Genomic DNA, 22,030 nt, shown 5'->3' with positions numbered 1-22,030 from the left:
TTTAGGTATCCACTGGGGATTTAAAACAACCCCCATGGATATGGGAGACTACTGAATACAAGGAAGTTAAAGGGTTACATCTAAGTAGGGACCTCTACCCCCAAAGACACAACAGAGAGATCAAAATGCAAGTGTCCCCTCTTCAGAATTGTTCTCCTCTGACCCAGTACTAGAATGTGGCTCTATCCAAACTAAGTACAGAGCTTGTATTATTTAAATGGTTATTTGAAAAACTATAGTGGAGTTGCAGCTCAGTGATAAGAGTATATACTTAGCATGCCCAAGCCCCTGAGTTCAATTCCCAGCACATACAAACAAAACATTGGACTACTAATTAGACATAGACTGTCCAGTATATAATAATACCCTTATTTTCCTGTTTTTCTATAGGTGAAGTATAAAGAAGCAATTGGACAAGGAACTCCCATTCCTGACCTACCTGAAGTGAAACGTGTCAAAGAGACCCAGAAGCACATTAGCTCGGTAATGACCTATACTCTCAGCATGCATTTGTGTGACCAACCATCTTTACACTGTTACCCTAGTTCTACTCCTCCCTTCTTCCTTTTACCCAGGGCCTCCCATGTCTTGGTGATATTATGCATCCTTCCTAGGTCCTGAAAGGGGCCTACAGATTGCAAAAGAAGATAAGAAACCTTGCAGTTTAGCTCTCATCCCCTGTTTATAGCGTGGATTCCTTTTGGTACAAACTTCATTTTAAAACTAGATCATGGCTCCTGTCCTGCTTTGGATTGCAATTTCTCTAGTTTTATTGTCCATGATATGTCCCACCTTCCTAAGTAAAGGGTTAAAGACATAACTTTGTTACCAAGATGTAGATTTTCTAAGATTTTGAAAAGTTTCCTGGAAAAACAAAGATGTCACTGCTAACTTGTCACTGAGTCTACCAATTAATCCATGACACACACCTGTAGGTTTTTTCATGCTGCTCCCCAGTCCATGCACTAGTATACCATAAAATCCATCTATTTCAAAAGAATTCAGGCTTTAGGTTGAAAATTCTTAACATTAAGAAGAAAAAAGTCAAGAGTCTCCTTACTCTCTTTATTAAAATTTATAGTCCTTTGATACTACCCCTAAAAAATATGGATTTCTTCCCACTCAAAAAATACTAGTTTAGAATATGGTCACGCAAGCCTGTGATACCCACTCAAGAGGCAGAAGGGTCATAAGTTCAAGGCCAGCCTGAGCAACTTAGTAAGCCCCTGTGTCTACTTGATCCAGCAATCATCAATAAAAATTTCAGAAAAAAATGCTCTTCTTGAAAAATAAATTAAGTCTCTTCTTATCAAGGATACCTGCAGATTAGAAGCCACCTAAGAATTTCCATCAGAAAATATGAGTAATAATTTTCATTGAGAAAATTTTCAGTGATCCTGAAGGAATAGAATATCATATGATTAGTAAATTATAAAACAAGCAACCTATTTATTGAGTACAAATCCAATATAGACCTACTTTATTCCAGACATTAATATTGGATACAGTAAAATGTTTAGATTTTTATCATTGTATAATTTATTATCACTATTTAATACATTTTAGGAATGCACTGAGTGTTGGCTATAGAAAATGCAATTCAGTACCCAATTGTTAAGGCAGTACAATTACTACTTTAAAAAGAGAACATAAATATTTATGGAATTTGTTTTCCTTAGTCCTTGAGTATCAGTTGAAAACTAGATTGTATTCTCACCAAATAGCCCACATATTGCTGTAGTCTAAAGAATTTATGGTTATTTTACCTTTTGGGGTATTCTAATTATTTTCTACAGGTTATGTACAAAGAAAACTTGGGAACAGGCATTCCAACCACTGTCACTCCAGAGATTGAGAGAGTCAAACGCAATCAAGAGAACTTTAGCTCGGTATTTACCAATTTACCAAATAAGAAACTATTTCCCATTAAAAAAACAACAAAACTACCAGAATAACCTATAATCCTTTTTTAAAAAGTAACATCATAACAACAAATTGCGTGTGTATGTCTGTGTGTGTACTACCTGACCAAAACCATCTGACTTAATACAGAATTACTCCTCTTGTGATTCTACTTTAACATTTTCAGCACCTGACTAGTGTGGGTACTTAAGTTGGAAATACTGCAAGTAGCATTAACATCATTATGATACTCACATCCTATAAGTTGATGCTTTCCATTGTACTTTTCCATTCCAAAATTAGTTTTAGAGAGTTCATCTTTAAAACTGTGACGTACAAAAGTAAAAAGCATTATTCTTTTTTTTATTTTTTTTTAAAAGCATTATTCTTACTAAATATTACTCACTAAAATAACTCCCTTCTCACCTACACCCAACTCCCTTCCTCGGTCTTTGTGCTTGTTTTGAATATCTTTTGGGTACTTTCTTGTATCTCACAGGTTTTGTACAAAGAAAATTTGGGGAAAGGAACACCCACAGCTAAAACTCCAGAGATGGAGAGAGTCAAACGCAATCAAGAGAACTTTAGCTCGGTATTTCTTAGGGGGGGAAAAAAAAACACAGAACCCTTAATTCTTATTAAAATATTTTAACACATTACAAATATAAAATTACTAAGTTCATATTATGAAAGGAATGATACCAAATATTACCTCAGTTTTCATCCCAAGTCTAATTTAGTATTACTCTAGTTCTGGTGTGAAATTTTAACTGTTTTCTCTAAAACACAGATATTTATCACTTTCCTTAAAAACCCATAATACTCAGTGTTTCCTTCCTCCAGTGCTCCTCTAATAACAATAGGTAATTCTAACTGGTGTGACACAAATGAAAAGTAAAATCTAACACTACTTCAAAATGCAATGCTAACTAGAATTTTATTTGTATTTATTGTGGTTATTTGATGTATTATTTGTGTCTGCAGCCTTTCTTAAGATTATCATTCTTAAATATTTTCATTCAAAGACAACATATCGTCAACTCACAGTAACTCAGAAATACAAATTTACTTGTCTCATCTATTTTAATATATATGACACAAGATATAAATGAGCTTTACTTTGGAATATATTCAGTATAATGAAAGCTAAGCTAATATTTATTTAGCTTTTAATATTAATTAATGTTTAGTTTCCCCAAGCCTTTTTTTTTTGGTTTTCTAATTGTTACCAGCAACTCATTAAATGCTTTTCAATGAAGCCTAATCCTTCTGTCTTTGAGGAAGGCATATGCAAATCAAGCTACTCCTGCCTGCAGCCTAGCAGCTGTGTATGCATCAGTGCCACTCAAAGACAGATATTGTACTGTGTGACTATGTTGCTCTCTTAAAGTTAGGTATATTTTTCTTCATTATTAAGACAAAAAAAATTTTTGATACTTTTTAAATTCAAGTTTACCTAAAAGATGGGTCCAGGCTGATTTGATTGTTGGTTTTGTGCACACAGATATTGTACAAAGAGAACTTGAGCAAGGGGACTCCCATACCTGTCACTCCTGAGATGGAGCGAGTCAAACGCAATCAAGAAAATTTTAGCTCGGTATTTGGGAGAAAGCTCCTTTAACTCCATATTAAAAAAAATAATTTCTATAAAACAAATTTCTCACTACTTGTCCCTTTAACAACAATCTATTTAACAAACTCTCTTTTAAAATCTTACCAACTGAATCCTTCTGTTTTACAGATTTTTTTTTTTTTTTTTTACTCACCATTTGATTCTAATGCTGTACACTGTTATTGCTGGGACTTTTGAAGTTGATTTCCAAAAAGAGTACAAACACTCAAGCTCTTATTTACTGGCAACTCTTTGTATCTGACATTTCTGAGTTAGCATTGAAAAAAAAAAATTACTGAACTAGAGGCTCTTTGGAAACAGGGGTCACTTTAACATAGATTCTAACCAGATAAACAGTAGCACCAAACTGCTTAATATTGGGACCAAAAGCACTTCTTTAGTTACTTGTTCCAAACAAATCTTTTCATGAATAGAAATCCAGACCTCCTGATTTTAAGAAATATGGAAGTCAGATCATACATGTATTTTTTATTTTCTCTTTTACTGTTGTTTCTGAAAAACGCTATAATGAAGTGTGATACTTATATATAATGAGCTTAGGTTCACTTATGCCTGAGATGGAGAATCAAATGTCAATAGGAAAATTTACCTAGATTTACTTTTGGAGCTAGGGAGTTAGTCCAACATGTTTTTTGTTTTTAAATAATATTATGTGTTGTTGTTTCAAGTTACTTTGGCATTCTTTTTTAAAATACATATATTTATATATTTTTTTAGTTGTAAGTGAACAGAATAACTTTTTAAAATTTTTATGTGGTGAAGAGGATCAAACCCAGTGCCTCATGTGTGCCAGGCGAGCACCAGCCCCAGTCCAACATGTTTTTAATTGTCAGTGTAAATATTTTCTAAGCCAAATGTGGTGGTGCATACTTATAACCCTGCTCCTTGGGAGACTGAGGCAGGAGGAACATAAGTTCAAGTCCGGCCTTGTCTACTTAGTGAGACTCTATCTCACAAAGGACTGAGGATGTAGCTCATTGATACAGTGCCCCTGGTTCAATCTCTAGTAAAACAAAAATAAATAAATGTTTTCTAAAAGTTTTTTTTCTTTTCCACATAATTCCATTAGTAACTTTCTTTGGTCCTACTGTCATTTTTGTCTTGTTATTAATTACTATTCTTTAACAACTTTACAATTTGTTAGATTTTCAATATAAGTTAATGTCCTTTGTAATGTTGTATTTAATTGTTTCCCCCTCCCCCCCCCCCGTTCATCATTATTCCTTTCTTTGAAAGTCTTGTAACAGTTTTCAAAATTATGTTTTAATTATTTATTTCCTTCTATATTAGAGTAAGTATATTATTATTTGTATCTATTTGAAACTAATGTTCCTGGACAATTTTTGAAGTAACCATTTGTATTATTTTTACACAGGTTACATAAGGCAAAATTGTCTAGTGGTGCCTTTTACTTTGGGAAATACTGTATAATAAAACATTGACATTTACACTTGATCATCTCTACAGCATAAAGAAAGACCAATTTTGCTATATTGCACAAAATTGGTCTGGAGTTTTAAATATCTGTTATCATATAAGACAAACATTATATGTAGGAAAGTACTTACCAATCTAGCTTAAAAACTATTCTATTGCACACTGAGCATTTTAGTGCTCTTATAAAATTATTTGTATTTTTTTCCTGAATTTGTAACATAGGAAATTAGCATTTCCATGTGGGACAGGATAAAAAGATGAGTTATCAAATATACTTGGCACTTCTGCATTTCTCACCCAGATCTGTGCTTGCATAGAGCAGTGGACTTGGTGAATTTATCCTTTCAGTTTGATATCTGTAGTCTCATAGTAGGTTCCCCACAAAATGGATGAAGGGGCTGTTTTGACTGCTCAGTGTTCTTTTCTGGATGCTTTCTTGTGTCATACAGGTGTTATATAAAGAGAACCTCGGAAAAGGGATTCCGATTCCCATCACTCCAGAGATGGAGAGAGTCAAACACAATCAAGAAAACTTTAGTTCGGTATTTAAAATGAAAAAAAAAATCCCTTTAACTATTTTTAAGATGCTTTAAAAAGATTAATGGCTAGATTTTTAAAATCTAATCAACTTATTTCAATAAAAACTTTGACCTGTCTTGTTCCCAACTTAATGCTGCCATTTCCTATAATCAGTCTCCCTACTTTAGTTAAACATTAATATAATAATGTTGACTTAATTTTTTAAAAAGTGCTGAGTATTATATTCCAGCTTTCAAAACTATAACATTCTTAGTATCTAAGCATCCACTTTTTTCTTGCTTTGGCAAATCTGATCTGAACCTAAAGCTTAAAATTTATTCTATAAAGATCTGACATTTGGCCTCATTTCCTATTCTAACCTCTGTCTCTACTGGTATTTGTACAGATATTTTGAAATTTCTTTTTTACCAACTTGTCATTGCTCCCTACTTGCCTTAAAAATAATTCTTCCCAAAATGCTCATCCAAACTAAAAATTAAATACTTTGACTTCTTCTGGAAGTCAACAAAAGATTTGTGTGTATGTATCTTCAAACAAACAGTATTTATAAAACCCAGATATCCTTATGTGATTTATTAATAGCATTTCCAAATCAAAAATAACTTCCTTGGTTCTGTTTCTGTCTCCTGTTTTTATCCCCCCAGCCCCATAACAAGTTGAGGAAGACTAATTTCTCCTTTCATGGTATTCTTTATTGCTCAGTGCTGCAGCAATTAGTTCACACAATAAAATAACAAAACTTTCTTTTTGTATTTCTTAGTTGTGCTGCTCTTTTCCTGCATTCCTTTGCCTTAAGGATGTCTTTAGTCTCATACAGGGTGAACCTAAAAGCTTCTGGTGTTTCCTTCCTCTAACTCATTCTCTTCTTCCCTCTCCAACCACTCCCAACTGCTCCAAGAGGGAGGAAGTGATTGTCTTTCTTTGTTCTGGATGCTTTCTTATCATACAGGTCCTATACAAAGAAAACCTAGGGACAGGAATTCCAATCCCCATCACTCCTGAGATGCAGAGAGTCAGACACAATCAAGAAAACCTTAGCTCGGTATTCTAAAAAGGGGGGGGGGGGGGAAAGATGCAATTTAACCTCAGAACTAAACAGATCTTTAATATTTATTCTTTTTTTTTGAAGCCTTCTCCCCTTCCTTTGCTCCTAATGTATCTTACTTTGCATAAAGACATACTTTCTCATTTCTATAAATTTTTATTTTTACTTCATCTGATATTTAAACATGTTTTTGAAAAAGAAATAACAAATGTTTTAGTTTGTGTGGATAACAAAACCAAGTTCTAACCATCTCAAATCCCTCTGATTGTTTAGGAGACACTATACTTGTAGAAAAGAAAAATTAATATGGATAACTCCAACAGCCTTTCAAGCTTCTGGTGTTTCCTTCCTCTAACTCATTCTCTTCTTCCCTCTCCACCCACTCCCAACTGCTCCAAGAGGGAGGAAGTGATTGTCTTTCTTTGTTCTGGATGCTTTCTTATCATACAGGTCCTATACAAAGAAAACCTGGGGACAGGAATTCCAATCCCCATCACTCCTGAGATGCAGAGAGTCAAACACAATCAAGAAAACCTTAGCTCGGTATTCTAAAAAGGGGGGGAAAAGATGCAATTTAACCTCAGAACTAAACAAATCTTTAATATTTATTCTTTTTTTTTTGAAGCCTTCTCCCCTTCCTTTGCTCCTAATGTATCTTACTTTGCATAAAGACATACTTTCTCATTTCTATAAATTTTTATTTTTACTTCATCTGATATTTAAACATGTTTTTGAAAAAGAAATAACAAAGGTTTTAGTTTGTGTGGATAACAAAACCAAGTTCTAACCATCTCAAATCCCTCTGATTATTTAGGAGACACTATACTTGTAGAAAAGAAAAAATTATATGGATAACTCCAACAGCCTTTCCCCAGCAGCTGAGGATGAAAATTCCTCAACCCAGTAATGGCTTCCACTAAAATAATATATAGCATATTATCGGCATATAACTCCTGGCTCCTTGAACTATTGTGCCATTTTATAACATGAAAGTTGTCCTCACCTTTAAAACATCACAGCAAATGAAACGTTTCTCACAGATTTTTTGTTGTTGTTGTTGATATTTTCTCATTGCACAGGTGCTATACAAAGAAAACATGGGCAAGGGAACTCCTTTACCTGTCACTCCAGAGATGGAGAGAGTCAAACACAATCAAGAAAATATTAGCTCGGTACTCTGCAAAAAAACAAAGAAAAAAAAAAAAGCCTTCTTTAATGATATAAAAAACAACTACTTTAATGATTTAAAATAATACATATTAATCCCACTTTTTAAAGACAACTTATATTTTGTGAATTTCTTGACTACATTTATCCTTCTTTCCTATGTGGTATTCCCAGTCTTAACCCTATAACAACAAAATTGCTTTAATCCATAATTTCAAGTTCTGATATCAAGAAGTCATATATTTTCCTACAAAAGAATCTTTTGCTTATCTCTCCCAGACTTAACTCTTATACCCAAGGTCTCTTTGTTTTACACATGAAATTTGGAGTGGGCTGTGCAGTAGGTATAATGGGGCTCTTTTTGAATACTGGAATCATGATTTCATTGTGTTTTTGAGTTGATGACTTTAGGTTCTAATTTGCCCTGTCAGATTTGGGGTTTTATTTTGCAGTGCTAGGGACCAAACCCACGGCCTAGAGAATGCTACACTTGTCCTTAAATACTGAGCTACATTCCCAGCCCTGTCAGATTTGGACAAAGAGACCTTGGGGAAAATAACTTCTAATCTTTTCCTTCAAGGATAATGATACAAATTATAATCCAGTAACAGTTTTGGCAATTGTCAATTTACTTAAGAGTCACCAGAAGTAATATTTGTTTTACTCATCTTAATTGTTGTTCTTTGTATTTATCATGGTCTTTTAATGCTAACTTTAGTAAATGACTATGCTCTGTGATCTTACATGTGTCTATAAATTTTCTGGGGGAGTTGGGTTTGTGTGTGGACTTTAGCTTTCAGTAAGTAGTGAACAACCTTATGTTGCTTATACTGTTTACAGTTTTCTCGAAACTTTAAACCCAGTACTTCCCAGTAGTTCTGAAACATTAGCATGCATCAGAATCATGCGGAGGGTTTATTAACCCAGATCTCTGGATTCTGCCCCAACAATTTCTCCTCTGTAGGTCTAGCATGGAGCTAGAGAATTTGTAATTCTAATAATTTCTTAGGTGGTATTGACCTGACTATCCAGAGACTCCTCTCTCAATACCACTACTGGAACAGAATTCTTCCAACCCTCCTGGGTTCTCTAGAATGACACTAGGGTGAGACATTGAGGTTAAGAATTTATAATACATTGTATTGCTTCCTATTGATTTACAACATTAACTACCTAAAACACTGCTACTTTTTGATCAGTGTGAAATACTAAGAAAATGCAGGAGGTAAAGACAAAAGATAGAGATGAAAAAGGAACAGTAGAAATCCTTTCTGCCTTGTCTGAGGGCCTACAATTTTACTCATATGTTTGTGAGAGTTAAGTGCTGGAAAAAGGTCCAGTAACCAACTGCTGGAGCAGCTTCAACCTCAGTATGATTCAAACCCAAGTCTGTAATTCCCCCTTAGAAGATCTGTCAGGAGCTTGACATTATTGTACTAGTAGTAATATGATGATGGTCCTGCCTCCTTCCTGGGAACACTGCAGTTCTCTCTTGTAATATGCAAATATTTCAGGGCAGGATTCTACCCTGGAAACATGTATCTTCCTGTAACTACACTCATCTTCCTTTGGAAACATAATGATTGCCATCTAACCTTATTGACTAAATGATTTAGTGTCCTGGGCCTCATGTTATCTATTCCATTTCTTATTTTGGTAACTGTAATTCTTTTCTTTTTCCTTTTTGGATCTGTTGGACTCACGTAGGTTTTGTACAAAGAAAATGTGGGGAAAGCCACCCCAACCCCTGTCACTCCAGAGATGCAGAGAGTCAAACGCAATCAAGAAAACATTAGCTCGGTATTGTCTTGAGAAATGAAAATGCTTTTGATTTTACAACATAACCTCTGCAGTTTGGCCTGCTCCTAACCTCATCCAAGGTTAAAAATAAACAAAATGAGAATTACATTTGAATACCCTCTAAATTTTATCCCACATTTAGAGTTGCTATTAACTTTCTTAAGCTTTCTACTTGAGAGCTGTTCTGATAGTAATAGAATATATAGATTATACTTAACATTTTCCTTCCCCCCAATTGTATTATATTTCATAGTAAATGTTGCCTCTTAGTGACTTTTGGGTACAACTTTGTATCTCACAGGTATTATACAAAGAGAGCATGGGGAAAGCAACCCCCACACCCTTTACTCCTGAGATGGAAAGAGTCAAACGCAATCAAGAAAACTTTAGCTCGGTATTTCAGAGAGGAAATATAAATCATTAAAACTTTTAACAAGCCTGGCCATCATGGTTATACCACTAATTTATTCACAGTGTTTCCAAAATTCTGTATATATATTAAATTCTTTCTTGTCAACTTAAAAACAACAAATCAATCCCACTAGCTCACACTGATTCTTTTGCTTTCTCCCATAACATTTTAATGGCTTTTTCTTCTTGAGGTGTTTCTTATAGAGTGTGATATAATTGAGCCATAACAAAAGCTAAATGATTTTTCAGAACTGTTTTTCTGTTTTCTGATGTCTGGATGCTCTCTTGGCTCCCTTAGGTATTGTACAAAGAGAATATGAGAAAAGCAACACCGACACCTGTTACTCCAGAGATGGAGAGAGCTAAGCGCAACCAAGAAAACATTAGCTCGGTATTTTCTAGGATTAAAAAGAAGTAGTGCAACAACTTGGAAAATAACATTTTAACATCATGAAAACGTGTCTTTCTCATTCAACTGAAAAATACACTAAAATTTAAAAGGAGAAATGCAACATGTTGAAAATAACGTTTTAACACCATAAAAATGTGCATTTTCATCAACTGAAAACTAAAATTAACACAACCGTGCTTTTCAATTCCAAATGATCATACTAAAAATAATTGTCAGTGTTTTTCCTCTTCTTTACTCTGAGGTAGTTTTTCATAACCAACTATAACAAATTGACTCCCTAACATCCTCAATCTTAGGTTCTACATTGTGTTTAAGGTACCTTATTAAATAGTGAATACTCAGAAATAGATGCCTTAGTTGGCTTTGATATTTGGGGATTTTAGTGTCTGGAGGACTCTGATTTCTTTATTAGCACCTTGGTTTATGCAATCTGGATATTACCTGAGATAAATGATTACTGTTCTAAAGGATAGTTCTTGCGAATTCTCATATCAGATTTAATGACAAATATCATCAAATATGCTGGTGCTAGTGCTATAAATCCAAGAAGTGCTAGAAAATCCAAGAGGCCACTTTCTTCCACTTTTTTCAAAATTATACGTTACCCCTTTCTCCTTTGAAAATGGATACTTCATTTTCAAAGTCAAAACAAGTCCTTTCTCTCCTGATGTGAGCTCTACTCCTCTTTGTGCTAACTAGATCCACTGTTAGTCATGTGTCTCACTGGGTTCAATCAATTGACTCAAGTTTCCCTCATCAGCTTCTTTCATCTCCATCTCTTGGAAAGGCTTAAGGCTTCAGAATGAAGACAATACCATGAGTTATACTCATTCATGGTTTCTCCTCCCTAGGTTCTTTATTCTGATAGCTTCCGGAAACAAATACAAGGCAAAGCTGCCTATGTGTTGGATACCCCAGAGATGAGACGGGTAAGGGAAACTCAACGGCATATCTCAACGGTGAGTCAAGAATTCTTTAGGGTTGGTTGGACAACCTGTTGGAACATGCAAAAAGAAAAATGGTCATACCATCATATTTTCATAAAGCAAATTTACATTTCAGGTGAAATATCATGAAGACTTTGAGAAACACAAGGGTTGCTTCACGCCAGTGGTGACTGATCCTATCACTGAACGAGTAAAAAAGAACACACAAGACTTCAGTGACATTAACTACCGAGGTATTCAAAGAAAAGTTGTAGAAATGGAACAAAAGCGCAATGATCAGGATCAGGAGACTATTACAGGTAACAGAACAAAAGTGACATAAGCTACACTAAGGCAAAATACAAAGGACCTCAATCTTTTTCATTAATTATGAAAGAAAGCCCCTATTATCTCAGTTTGCAAAGATGAGGTCTTCTTGTACCTTATCTTTGTTCTCTTCTTAGGAGAGGAACCAGAGGTAAGCTGATTAAAAGTGATTCATTCTGCCTGTGGTTGCTTAAATTCATGCTTTGGTTTTCAAGTTATTGAAAGAATACAAGAACAACTGTTCTGATTGTTGGTTTTCCTTTCAGGTCTACGTGTCTGGCGTACTAATCCTGGTTCAGTTTTTGACTACGATCCTGCGGAGGACAACATTCAGTCCCGAAGCTTACATATGATTAATGGTATGTTAGCCCACAAGAGGCTTACAACATCAGTGTCCCCATATAATGGGCTAGAGTCAATCACTTTTAGGTTCTTAGGTTCTTTCCATCCAGGGTTTCATTTTCTGAGGTGACCATTGACTAACAGGCCAAACTAGTTCAAGTTAGAAAAAGACTTTGTTTCACTGCCTGAGTTCATGTCTCCTTCAGTCCCTGTTATTAATTTTTCCTAAAGAAAATAATTACTAAATCTTTGTATTACAGAAATGATGACAACAGATATATAGGCAAAGGAAAGAGAATAGTTCTGATCTTAGGAGTTTTCTGAGCTTTTTTGTATCAAGGAAGATTATTCATTAGTGAAATACCAGCATATCTTTATGCTTTCTGTTAAACAGTAGAATAATATATAGTCCTTTTCTTCAAAGGACTTATACTCTGGTTTATGGATGAAAACAGACAAGTAAATCCTGGTTATACCCTGACACATACATTTTTAAAGATCTGCCCAGAGTTTCACTGGAACAGAGAGAGAACACCTACATCAGTTGGAAGTTAGGAAGAACTTTCTGGGGAAGATGAATTTAAATGTGATTACTAGCTATTTGTTTTGATGAGCCAGGAAAATGGGCAAGATGGTGGGAAGCAGTAGTAGTTAGGATAGTTTCTTGAGTTGGAATCCTGGCTATTCCCAGGGTATGATGGTGAGCACCTCTAATCCAAATAGGAAGCTAAAACAGGAGTATCTAAAATTCAAGGACAGCCTGAACAATTTAATGAGACCTGTCTCAAAATAAATATAAAATAGGGACTGGGATTATGGCTCAGTGGCAGAGCACTTGCCTAGCATGTGTGAGGCCCTGGGTCCTCAGCACCACATATGAATAAACAAAGTTAAAAATCCATTGGTAACTAAAAAATATTTTTTAAAAAATAAAATTAAATAAAAAGGGCTGGGTAACGTTCAGTGGTAAAGTGACTCTGGGTTCAAACCCCAGTACAAGGACTGGTAGGAGAGGGAGACAGAAAATCATGGCTGTACCACTTCACAGTTATATGACCTGTGGCCATTTATTAGGCTCTCACTTATAAAATAATGACAACTACACATCAGAAGAGCTGTGAGGGTTTAATCCACAGAAAACTACTTAAAACTATGCTTGGCAAAAAAAAAATAATAATCACAACTGAGATTCAATTACTATTAGGCATTACAACCACAGAAAATTCACCTCTGCTATCTCTCTCCCAATCACTTCTTTCCCAGTCCAAGCTCAGCGCCGGAGCCGGGAACAGTCAAGGTCTGCCAGTGCAATGAGTATCAGCGGGGGTGAGGAAAAGTCTGAGCACTCAGAAGCTGCTGATCACCATCTTTCCACCTACAGTGATGGAGGTGCCTTCTTCTCTGCAGCCTCAACAGGTACAGATGGGATGGTGCTGACTTTACTGGAAAGCGACTGATTGTTTTAACAAACAAAAACTTATTCTAATGACAAAAGACGAATTGTGGATCATTGAATGAACTTACATGTTTCATTTCCATCCGTTTTATTAGATCCTGCCTTCTTAGAAATCATTAAATTGGGGAAAAAGGAAATAAATACTGCTTGGCTACTAAGCATAGATTAAATGTATAGTCACATTCTCTTTTTAAAACTATTGTTTCCTTCTTTACAGCTTACAAACATGTGAAAACCACAGAGCTCCCACAACAACGATCATCTTCAGTTGCTACTCAACAGACAACATTGTCTTCTATACCATCTCATCCATCTACTGCTGGAGTAAGTAAATGAAGAACTTACTCAAATCACTCTTGTTTTTTGATATGTGAAAAAAAGTCATAGGTATTATATTCTTTTTAAAAGAAAGCTTCTATTTTATATAATGCCCTTTTACTTCACATCTCATGTTAATGGTCAATATCAGAAGACCTTTATTACTACCCAAACCCAAATTAATGAAAGGCATCATTCAATGATTTTTAAGAAATCATGAAAAGTATTAGCTTTGGCTCTTTGGTTTTGTGCACAATCTTAAACTGAACCTTTTACTTACTGCCTAGAATCATTCTTAAAGCATGTATATGCATATGTGCATACATGTATTCATGTCACAGCGTATATCTCCCATACTAACATATAATGAAAATGTATGCTAAATCATGTTCACAGTTCACCTGACTGCTTTACAACTCTTATTTTAAAACCCTGGACCACCTCTTTTATAATGTCACAAAAACACACTACTTAGGACTGAATATGAAGACAACTATCTTCACTGAAGGACATAAAAAAAAAAGACCTAAATATGTGTTGAGACCCATTATATTTCTGTGTGAAATAAATCAGTAAGTTCCAGACAGTTCCAATCAACTTACCAACAAGATTTTTTAAAAACTTATGCTCTAATCCTAAAATTTATTTGGAAGAGTAAAAATACAGTAATCAACCAAATATAGATTTGGGATGGTAAAAGATATAAAAACAGTTGGAAGTCCAGAAACAGACTCTAAAAGAATTACAAATCAACAGGAAGGGGATGTATTCATTATTTAACTATATGGTCTTCAGAAAACTGGTTATTTAGCAAGAAAATTTAAAATAAGAAGATATTCATCTTGCTGGGCATGGTGGTGCACACCTGTAATCTCAGCAGCTGGAGAGGCTGAGACACAAGAATCACGAGTTGAAAGCAAGCCTCAGCATTGGAGAGGCACTTAGCAATTCGGTGAGACCCTGTCTCTAAATAAAATACAAAATAGGGCTGGAGAGTGGCTCAGTGGTTGAGTGCCCCTGAATTCACTCCCTAGTACCTCACCCCTGCCAAAAAAAAAAAAAAAGGATTAGATACTCATCTCAAATGATATTTATTTGGAAGCTATGCCAAGTAAATGTAAAAAAAAATGATCTAAATGTAAAAAAACAAAATTGTAAAAATACTCCAGAAAAATTAATTACTTTTATAACATTTGGGGTGGGGAAAACGTTCCTAAGCAAGATCCAAAACCTGGAAGTATAAAGGAAAAAAAAAAAAAACAACAATGGATTTCACCATAAAATTTTAAATGTTTCTATAGCAAAAAGAAACAAGTTGAACTGGGAGAAAATACTTAAGAGTATAGATTACAAAAATATTAATGTTTAAAAAGTATAAAATTCGATGACAAATTATTTCCCTATCCCCCAAAAGAAGGACCTGAAAGGGTGTGAATAGACAATTTGACGTAAGAAATGAAAATGGCCACCAAAAAAAAAAAATTTCACCATAACTAATAACCAGAACATGCAAATGAAGTAAAGTATCATACTTGACCATTAGAGCAAAAGCTCTTAAAAATAATTATGTACATCATTTGACCTAGGCTAACACTTACCTTTAAAAGCTGTTTCTTCCCAGCACATGAGGCGATAGGTTCAATTCCCAGCACAAATAACTTTCTTCAGAAATTATTTGCCCAAAGACAACTAGGATGCTCATTATAGTGTTTAAAAAAAATGGATATGGCTAAATAACTTGTGGTATTACTAAAATGTGAAATTCTCTGTGTCAATCAAAAAGAATGAGAGTTATAGATGAAAAGATTTCCAAGCTATATTAAATGAGGAGAGTATGAATATTATAGTGTTTTTCCACTTACATTAGGGAAAATGCAAGAAAAAAAATGGGGGGCTGCTCTTAGAAAGAAACTGGGTATTTTACTTATATTTCAAAAAAATTACTTTTTTTCTTTTTGTTGTTTATATTGTGTTGGATATCTTTTAGAAAATTTTACTACTGATATGCTACCAAATTTCCAAATTGAGAGATGACCTGTGTCAACCTAAGTAAGAATTAGATTCTCCAAAGCATAAAGGCATTTTTTTGGGGGGGGTACTGGGGATTGAACTCAGGGATAATCGACCACTGAGCCACATCCCTAGCTCTATTTTAAAGATAAGGTCTCACTGAGTTGCTAAGTGCTTTGCAGTAGCTGAGACTGACTTTAAAATTGTGATTCTCCTGTCTCAACCTCCCAAGCCACTGGGAAGACATTTATTTGGGAACAATAGAGCACTGCAATAATACATATGCTATAGTAAACTATGGGTATATTCAGAGAGGGTGAGGAAAACAAGGCGAAGTTTTCAAAAGCAAATGAGGATTACAGAAAATATTTTTAAAACAATAATCCTTTGCTACAAGGATTAACAAGGGTAGAGACAGTCTGAAACTGAATAGACTGTTGCTGAGCAGATGACCTTGGAGTATTTGCTGTATAAAATTGCAGTGGCCTATGATCCAGGCTGTGGTTCTGGAGCATTCTTTTGTGATAATTACACAAAATTATCAGACAATCGCGCATTAAGATTCCTTCATAATCTTCTGGCTTTCTTTTTTTGGTTAAGGCTTGACAAAAATGACTGTATTTTAATTCTGACAACTTTCACATAAGCAATATTGCTATGGCATTTCAAGATTTTTTTCTGAAACATAGCCTAACTCCTCAAAAGGCAGACAAAGGCTGGGTGTAGTGGCACATACCTATAATCCCAGTCACTCAAAATGCTGAAGCAGAAGATTGCAAATTCCAGGTCAGCCTGTGCAACTTAGTAAGGCCCTACCTCAAAAATAAGAGTGGGGGTTGTGGCTGAGGATATAGCTCAGTTCTTGCTTAGCATGTGCAAGAGCCCTGGGTTCAATCCCCAGGAATGCAAGCACACAAAAAAGCCAAAGTTACATATAAAATAAGCATATTCTCTTTTCTCTGTGGGCATACAGTTTTATGGATATATAATGAACACAGAATGAAGTTCATAATTTGAAGTATATAATTCACTGACATTCATATTTAATTTACAAAGTTGTTCTACTATTAGCTTAATCTTAGAATATTTCATCAACATTACAAGGAAAAGCAACTTATTCCCATTAGCATTCACTCCCCATTCCCAGAGTCTCCCTTCCAATTCTAGTCATCTACTACTAATCTACTTTGTCTCTCTATTTGGGACATTTCATACAAAATCATGGGATATGTAGATTTAGTACATAGCTGCTTCTTAATGCTTTGAGGTCCATCATATTGCATCATGTATCAGTACTTCATTCCACTGTATGGATATATCTCAGTTTGATTATTCATTTATCAGTTGGTGGGCATTTGGGTTGTTGCCTCTTTGGGGCTATTAGGAATAATATTGCTATGAACATGGTTCTGCAAGTTACCACACAAACAAAGTTTTCATTCCTCTTGGTTATATAGGAGTAGATTTGGTGGGTCATATGATAACTGCCAAACCATTTTCCAAAATGGCCACACCATTTTACATCCCCACCAGGAGTTAATGAGGGTTCAAAATTTCTATCCCATTTCTCTAAAACCTATTGTTTTGTTGATGATTATCACCATTCTGTGTGAAGTGGTATTTTGTAGTTTTGACATGCATTTCCCTGATGACACTGAACATCTTTTCATGTGCTTTTTGGCTGTCTGTATATCTGATAGGAGAAATGTCTATTATACACATCATGTTGAGTTGTATGAGTTCTTTATACATTCCAGATGTTAATCTCTTATCAGATATGATTCACAACTATTTCTTTTATTTCCTGAGTCACTACTTTCTTGGTGATAGTTGCACATTTTTTTTTAGAAATTCAAATTTGTGAAATAAGTCAGATTTTAAAATTAGATATTGGTTATTACAAATCCTATAGAATTTTCCATTTCTATCCCCATAAATAGAAAATCTTCCGTGCCATGTACGACTATATGGCTGCAGATGCAGATGAGGTGTCCTTCAAAGATGGAGATGCTATTGTAAATGTTCAAGCTATTGATGAAGGATGGATGTATGGCACTGTACAAAGAACTGGAAGAACCGGCATGCTCCCAGCCAACTACGTCGAAGCTATTTAGGCACTTCAAAAACTCCTGCAGTGTTCCAGTTTAGACTCAACACTATTGCTTCTCAAGTTAATGTTTTTTTGCCAATGTCATTTATGGCAGTAACATCTCATTATAATTTATTTCTATATGAACTCCAATAATTCTCCATTAAACCAAATATTCATGTTAAACTGTCCAGTTTTTAAACTAGACTTACATTTTCATTATTTTCTGGACCTGCACATAAAACTTCAGACAACATTAAGTCTGTTAAGTTCTTTATATTAAACACTGCCATTATCAAATTTCCTTTGGGATTTAAAATCAGTTGAATTTCAGAATAGACATTTTAAAAACTCCTGCTGTGTTATGTTATTACTGTGTCAACCCAGAGTCTTTCCCAATTATAAAAAAAAGAGAACATTATTTCTTAAAAAGAGGCATTCTGGGGCTGGGGTAACTCAGTAGGAGAGCAATTGCCTAGCACATGCGAGGTGCTGGGTTTCATCTTCAGCACCACATAAAAATAAATAAAAGTATTGTGTCCGACTACAAGTTTTTTTTTTTTTAAAAAAGGCTTTCTGAACATGACAAATACACTAAAGGAAAAATGGCAGATATTCATATTTCCCTTCCTTGCTTTTAAATGCTAATGCTTGTGTTCCTAATCCATTTCTAAAATTATAAACCTGGTAGTGAATATAAACTGGTGATAAACTGGTAACTAATAAAATTGTTTTCTGCAACAAACTCTGCTGATGGAATAAACTTTATTTTTAATGACTTCAATGTACTATTAAAATGCATAAGAGTAGACATTCTCAATACTGTACATAATGTGTTCAGCAAACTTCCTTGAAGAAATAGATGTAGCTATAGGATTCCCAATGAAGAAACATTCACGTCTTACTTCCTGTCTGGTCCCAGAATTGGTAAAGGGTGAATCCACTAGGGCTGGCTGTGAGAGAAGAGCAAAATTTGTTCCAAAAAGAACTAAGGCATCATCAGTATTTCTGTACGTGGAAAAGGGAAAAATTATCCCTTGTTTGAAACATAGGTTACTAATTTTTTTTCTAGGTCTGAGAAAGAACAAGGTGCACTTAAATGAGGTCCAAGTCTTGGAGGACATCAGGGACTTTTCAGGTCCTTTCTTGTACAGTCTAGCTATTCAAGTTAGCAAGTGATCATTTTCACTTTCCCAATAAAGCTCTTTTTCTTAAAGAAAAATCTGTGCGAGCCAATCCTAACCTTAGAAGATCCCATCTGTATCTACTGGGTCAACAGCATAGGACAAAGGGTGGAAAGATGAACCAACAATGGCCTAATGCTTTGATGAATGAAAGTTGGTGTCCTCACAGAATTTATAACCCTAACAAAACAGACCTATTAGCTTTCCACTACCGTAACAAAATTCCTGAGGTAATCAACCTTAAAAAAAAAAAAAAGCAAAGGTTTATTTTAGCTCACAGTTTTGGAGGTTTCAATCCATGGCTAGTTGGTCCTATCATCTTTCAGCCCATGGCAAGAGTATATCCAGTATATGGTAACAGGAATGACTGGGAGTGGAAGTCTGTTCATATCGTAGCTGGGAATAAAAGAAAGGAAGAGACCAGGGTACCACAATCCCAATTGAGGGAACACCCCCAAAGGACTATCCTTCCTAAAAAGCTAAAGATCTGTCCTTGTATCTAGGACCTACTCCTACATGTTCCACCACCTCTTAAGAGCACCACAGGGATGAAACCTTAAAAACATGGGCCTTTGGGGGACATTCCAAATCCAAATTGTAGCATCCTAATGATGGGAAAGGTAATCATTCTCACTCCAAAGTCTTCATCTTCACCTAAACTGAGTGAAAACGTTAAGGCAGGCAACAATTCCATCATGCACATACTTCCAAACTTTGTGAACACACTGTACCATCAGCACAATGGGTGGTTTTCATTTTCCTACTTGCTTTATAAAGCAAGTAACCAGATATTCAATGTGCAGTTACTAGTACAAAGATAACTATTACAGAGGCACTTTCCCTACAGGTGGAGACTGGATATTGTTATCTGCACAGAATGAACACGTGGCAAAATCAAGATATCACCTAAGATTAAGATTTTCCAGGCTTCAAAGGGAACAAAGAGACATTGGTTTTAAAGAAGTTCTTAAGTGAATCAGTGTAACATCAAATATACCTGCAGTTTCTTATATCATGAATGAGATCCTTCTGAGAATGAGAATGATCCTGACAGTCAATTTAGGCATAAATTGTACATTGTTCTTCATAATGGCAATTTATGCATGTTATTTTAAGACAACTAATGATTTTGAGTACCTTAAGTACCTTTTTCTTTTGCTCTTTTTGGTGCTGGGGATCTCTTCACACCTTGATGCCAATGATTTATAATCAATCTGCAGTTACAATGTATATAAATGATTTCAATATACTTAAGTTCTACTTTTCTATTTGAAGAAGCACCAATACATGTAAAGCCTTCCTATAAGTTTACGAAGCCTGAAATAAAACTCGGGAACTAGAAGAGATGTAAAGAGAATACTGGATAGTCTTGGTTAGAGTATCATTATAAGATTTTCTAGTTTTCAAAAATTTGGGGTTGCAATGAAAACAAATTTCAATGTGTTATTTTAATTTTCAGTTAATAAATGTGTACGTTGTACGTAGAGGAATTTATTAAAATTGACCTATTTTATAAATATTCTAATTACTAAAAACCAAGGAGTAAATTTGTACACATATGCACATAAGAAAGCTACATGAAGATGAAGGCAGAGACTGAAGCAATACTAAATACCAGAAATGCCCCCCCAAACTGCCAGACAATCACCCAAAACCCAGGAACTGGCACAAAGTCTTTCTCACAATCCTTATCAACGGGGTACTTTTGTCTCTTTTGTTTCTCAGACTTCAAACACCTAGTCACTTGGATTGTAGTATACTTTGCAACAGCCTTAGTAAACTAAAAGCAGGTTCTTTCAGTATAAGTTGGTCACATTTTTTTTTAAAGCTATGGATTCAGAAGTCTATGGAACCCATAAAATTATGAATAAATCAGAAAACCTCTTTAAAATCCTCTAAATAGCAAGTCCTAAAAGGAGGAAAATAAATGGTTCATGCATGCCTCTTACTCATTTTGGCTCAGCCAGCAAGCCCCCATCCACCCGGCAAACAAAAGGGAACACGAGAATTTAGTTGTTATAGGTTTATTTTATGAGAAAGCGCATTTCTTAAAATGTTTCAATAACCAGTTTCATTTGGCAAATAACATCAATTAACTCTCAATGATTCATGAAAGGTTTTATTGTGGATCAAATAAATTCTCCCTCCCTCAATACAGTCACATCAAGCAGAAACACTCACTTTGTAAGTTTAGATCTATCTGCTTTGAACATTTTATGAGCATTACATAATCAAATCTGGCTGCACTCTATTTTTCATCTACTAGTGCAATTAATGAAGGAATTAACAAGTGCTCCTATTAAATCTGAAATGCTTATGTAAACACTCAAGAGTTTACCAACTGACAGTGACAAAAATAGGGTTAATAAAGGACTGAATTCGTTCGTATCAATCTAAATGCATAAAAGGGATATCCGAGGAGGTAGTATTAAAATAGACTGAAATAAATCAATAATTCACCAACACAGAAAGCAAAGTCCTGTGCCATAATTTCACAGGTGTGGTTTAATGTATCAGTGCCAGATTCTGTTTCCCTCAGACCACCAAAATCCCTGAATACTATGGCAAACATCACACTATACTTTTAACGTTTGAGGAAAATGTGGGCTAGGGATTTGGTTCAGTGGCAGAGCACCTGCCTAGCATGGGTAAGGCCCGGGGTTCATTTCCCCACACTGCAAAAAGAAAAAAAAGTGGGTTATTCTTTAAAAAACACTGGTACCTCTTTGTATATGTGATTTTGAGCAGTACTCAAAGACAAAATTGTATCAGGGGAATCCACTTTGTAAATGAAACCTAATGTGTGTAACAGAGGAGTCCAGACCCCAATCTGTAAGTGAGGATACAAATAACCAAACTGATCACATACCACATACAAACAAAATTATCCTCTGTAACAGGGAATGACAAAGGGCCAGCGATTTTAGGAGACATAGATCTGACAGACTACTCAATTCTACCATTTTATAGGAAGACAGTACTTTAGTAAGCATGACTGTGTTTCAATAAACTTTATAACACTAAAATTACA

The 22,030-nt window shown here is 35.0% G+C and overlaps 1 protein-coding gene and 1 non-coding gene across 26 annotated transcripts in view; both read left to right on the top strand.

The window, feature by feature from the left end:
* Neb (nebulin) overlaps nt 1-18,560 on the top strand; it is a 205,594-nt gene extending 187,034 nt beyond the window's left edge. For 6 of the 25 annotated variants that reach the window (XM_077802538.1, XM_026387917.2, XM_026387926.2 and 3 more), the window contains 17 exons: nt 391-483; nt 1,797-1,889; nt 2,402-2,494; nt 3,407-3,499; nt 5,422-5,514; nt 6,462-6,554; nt 7,008-7,100; nt 7,637-7,729; nt 9,432-9,524; nt 9,826-9,918; nt 10,234-10,326; nt 11,199-11,306; nt 11,410-11,593; nt 11,867-11,959; nt 13,206-13,358; nt 13,616-13,722; nt 17,667-18,560. In XM_077802538.1, the coding sequence (XP_077658664.1) occupies nt 391-483; nt 1,797-1,889; nt 2,402-2,494; nt 3,407-3,499; nt 5,422-5,514; nt 6,462-6,554; nt 7,008-7,100; nt 7,637-7,729; nt 9,432-9,524; nt 9,826-9,918; nt 10,234-10,326; nt 11,199-11,306; nt 11,410-11,593; nt 11,867-11,959; nt 13,206-13,358; nt 13,616-13,722; nt 17,667-17,840 (1,842 nt within the window). In that variant the 3' untranslated portion in view covers nt 17,841-18,560. The remainder of the gene's footprint in view (nt 1-390; nt 484-1,796; nt 1,890-2,401; nt 2,495-3,406; nt 3,500-5,421; nt 5,515-6,461; nt 6,555-7,007; nt 7,101-7,636; nt 7,730-9,431; nt 9,525-9,825; nt 9,919-10,233; nt 10,327-11,198; nt 11,307-11,409; nt 11,594-11,866; nt 11,960-13,205; nt 13,359-13,615; nt 13,723-17,666) is intronic. The other 19 variants (XM_077802513.1, XM_077802517.1, XM_077802491.1 and 16 more) reach the window with 18 other exon arrangements.
* Nucleotides 18,561-18,692: 132 nt separating this feature from the next.
* LOC113183392 (small nucleolar RNA SNORD22) lies at nt 18,693-18,812 on the top strand. Its single transcript, XR_003300872.1, has one exon. It is a non-coding gene; the product is annotated as a small nucleolar RNA SNORD22 (small nucleolar RNA).
* The last annotated feature ends 3,218 nt before the right edge of the window (nt 18,813-22,030 follow it).

This window comes from Urocitellus parryii, chromosome 1 (genome assembly GCF_045843805.1).
Source record: "Urocitellus parryii isolate mUroPar1 chromosome 1, mUroPar1.hap1, whole genome shotgun sequence".
Taxonomy (NCBI): Eukaryota; Metazoa; Chordata; class Mammalia; order Rodentia; family Sciuridae; genus Urocitellus; species Urocitellus parryii.
This window is presented reverse-complemented; position numbering and strand designations above follow the sequence as displayed.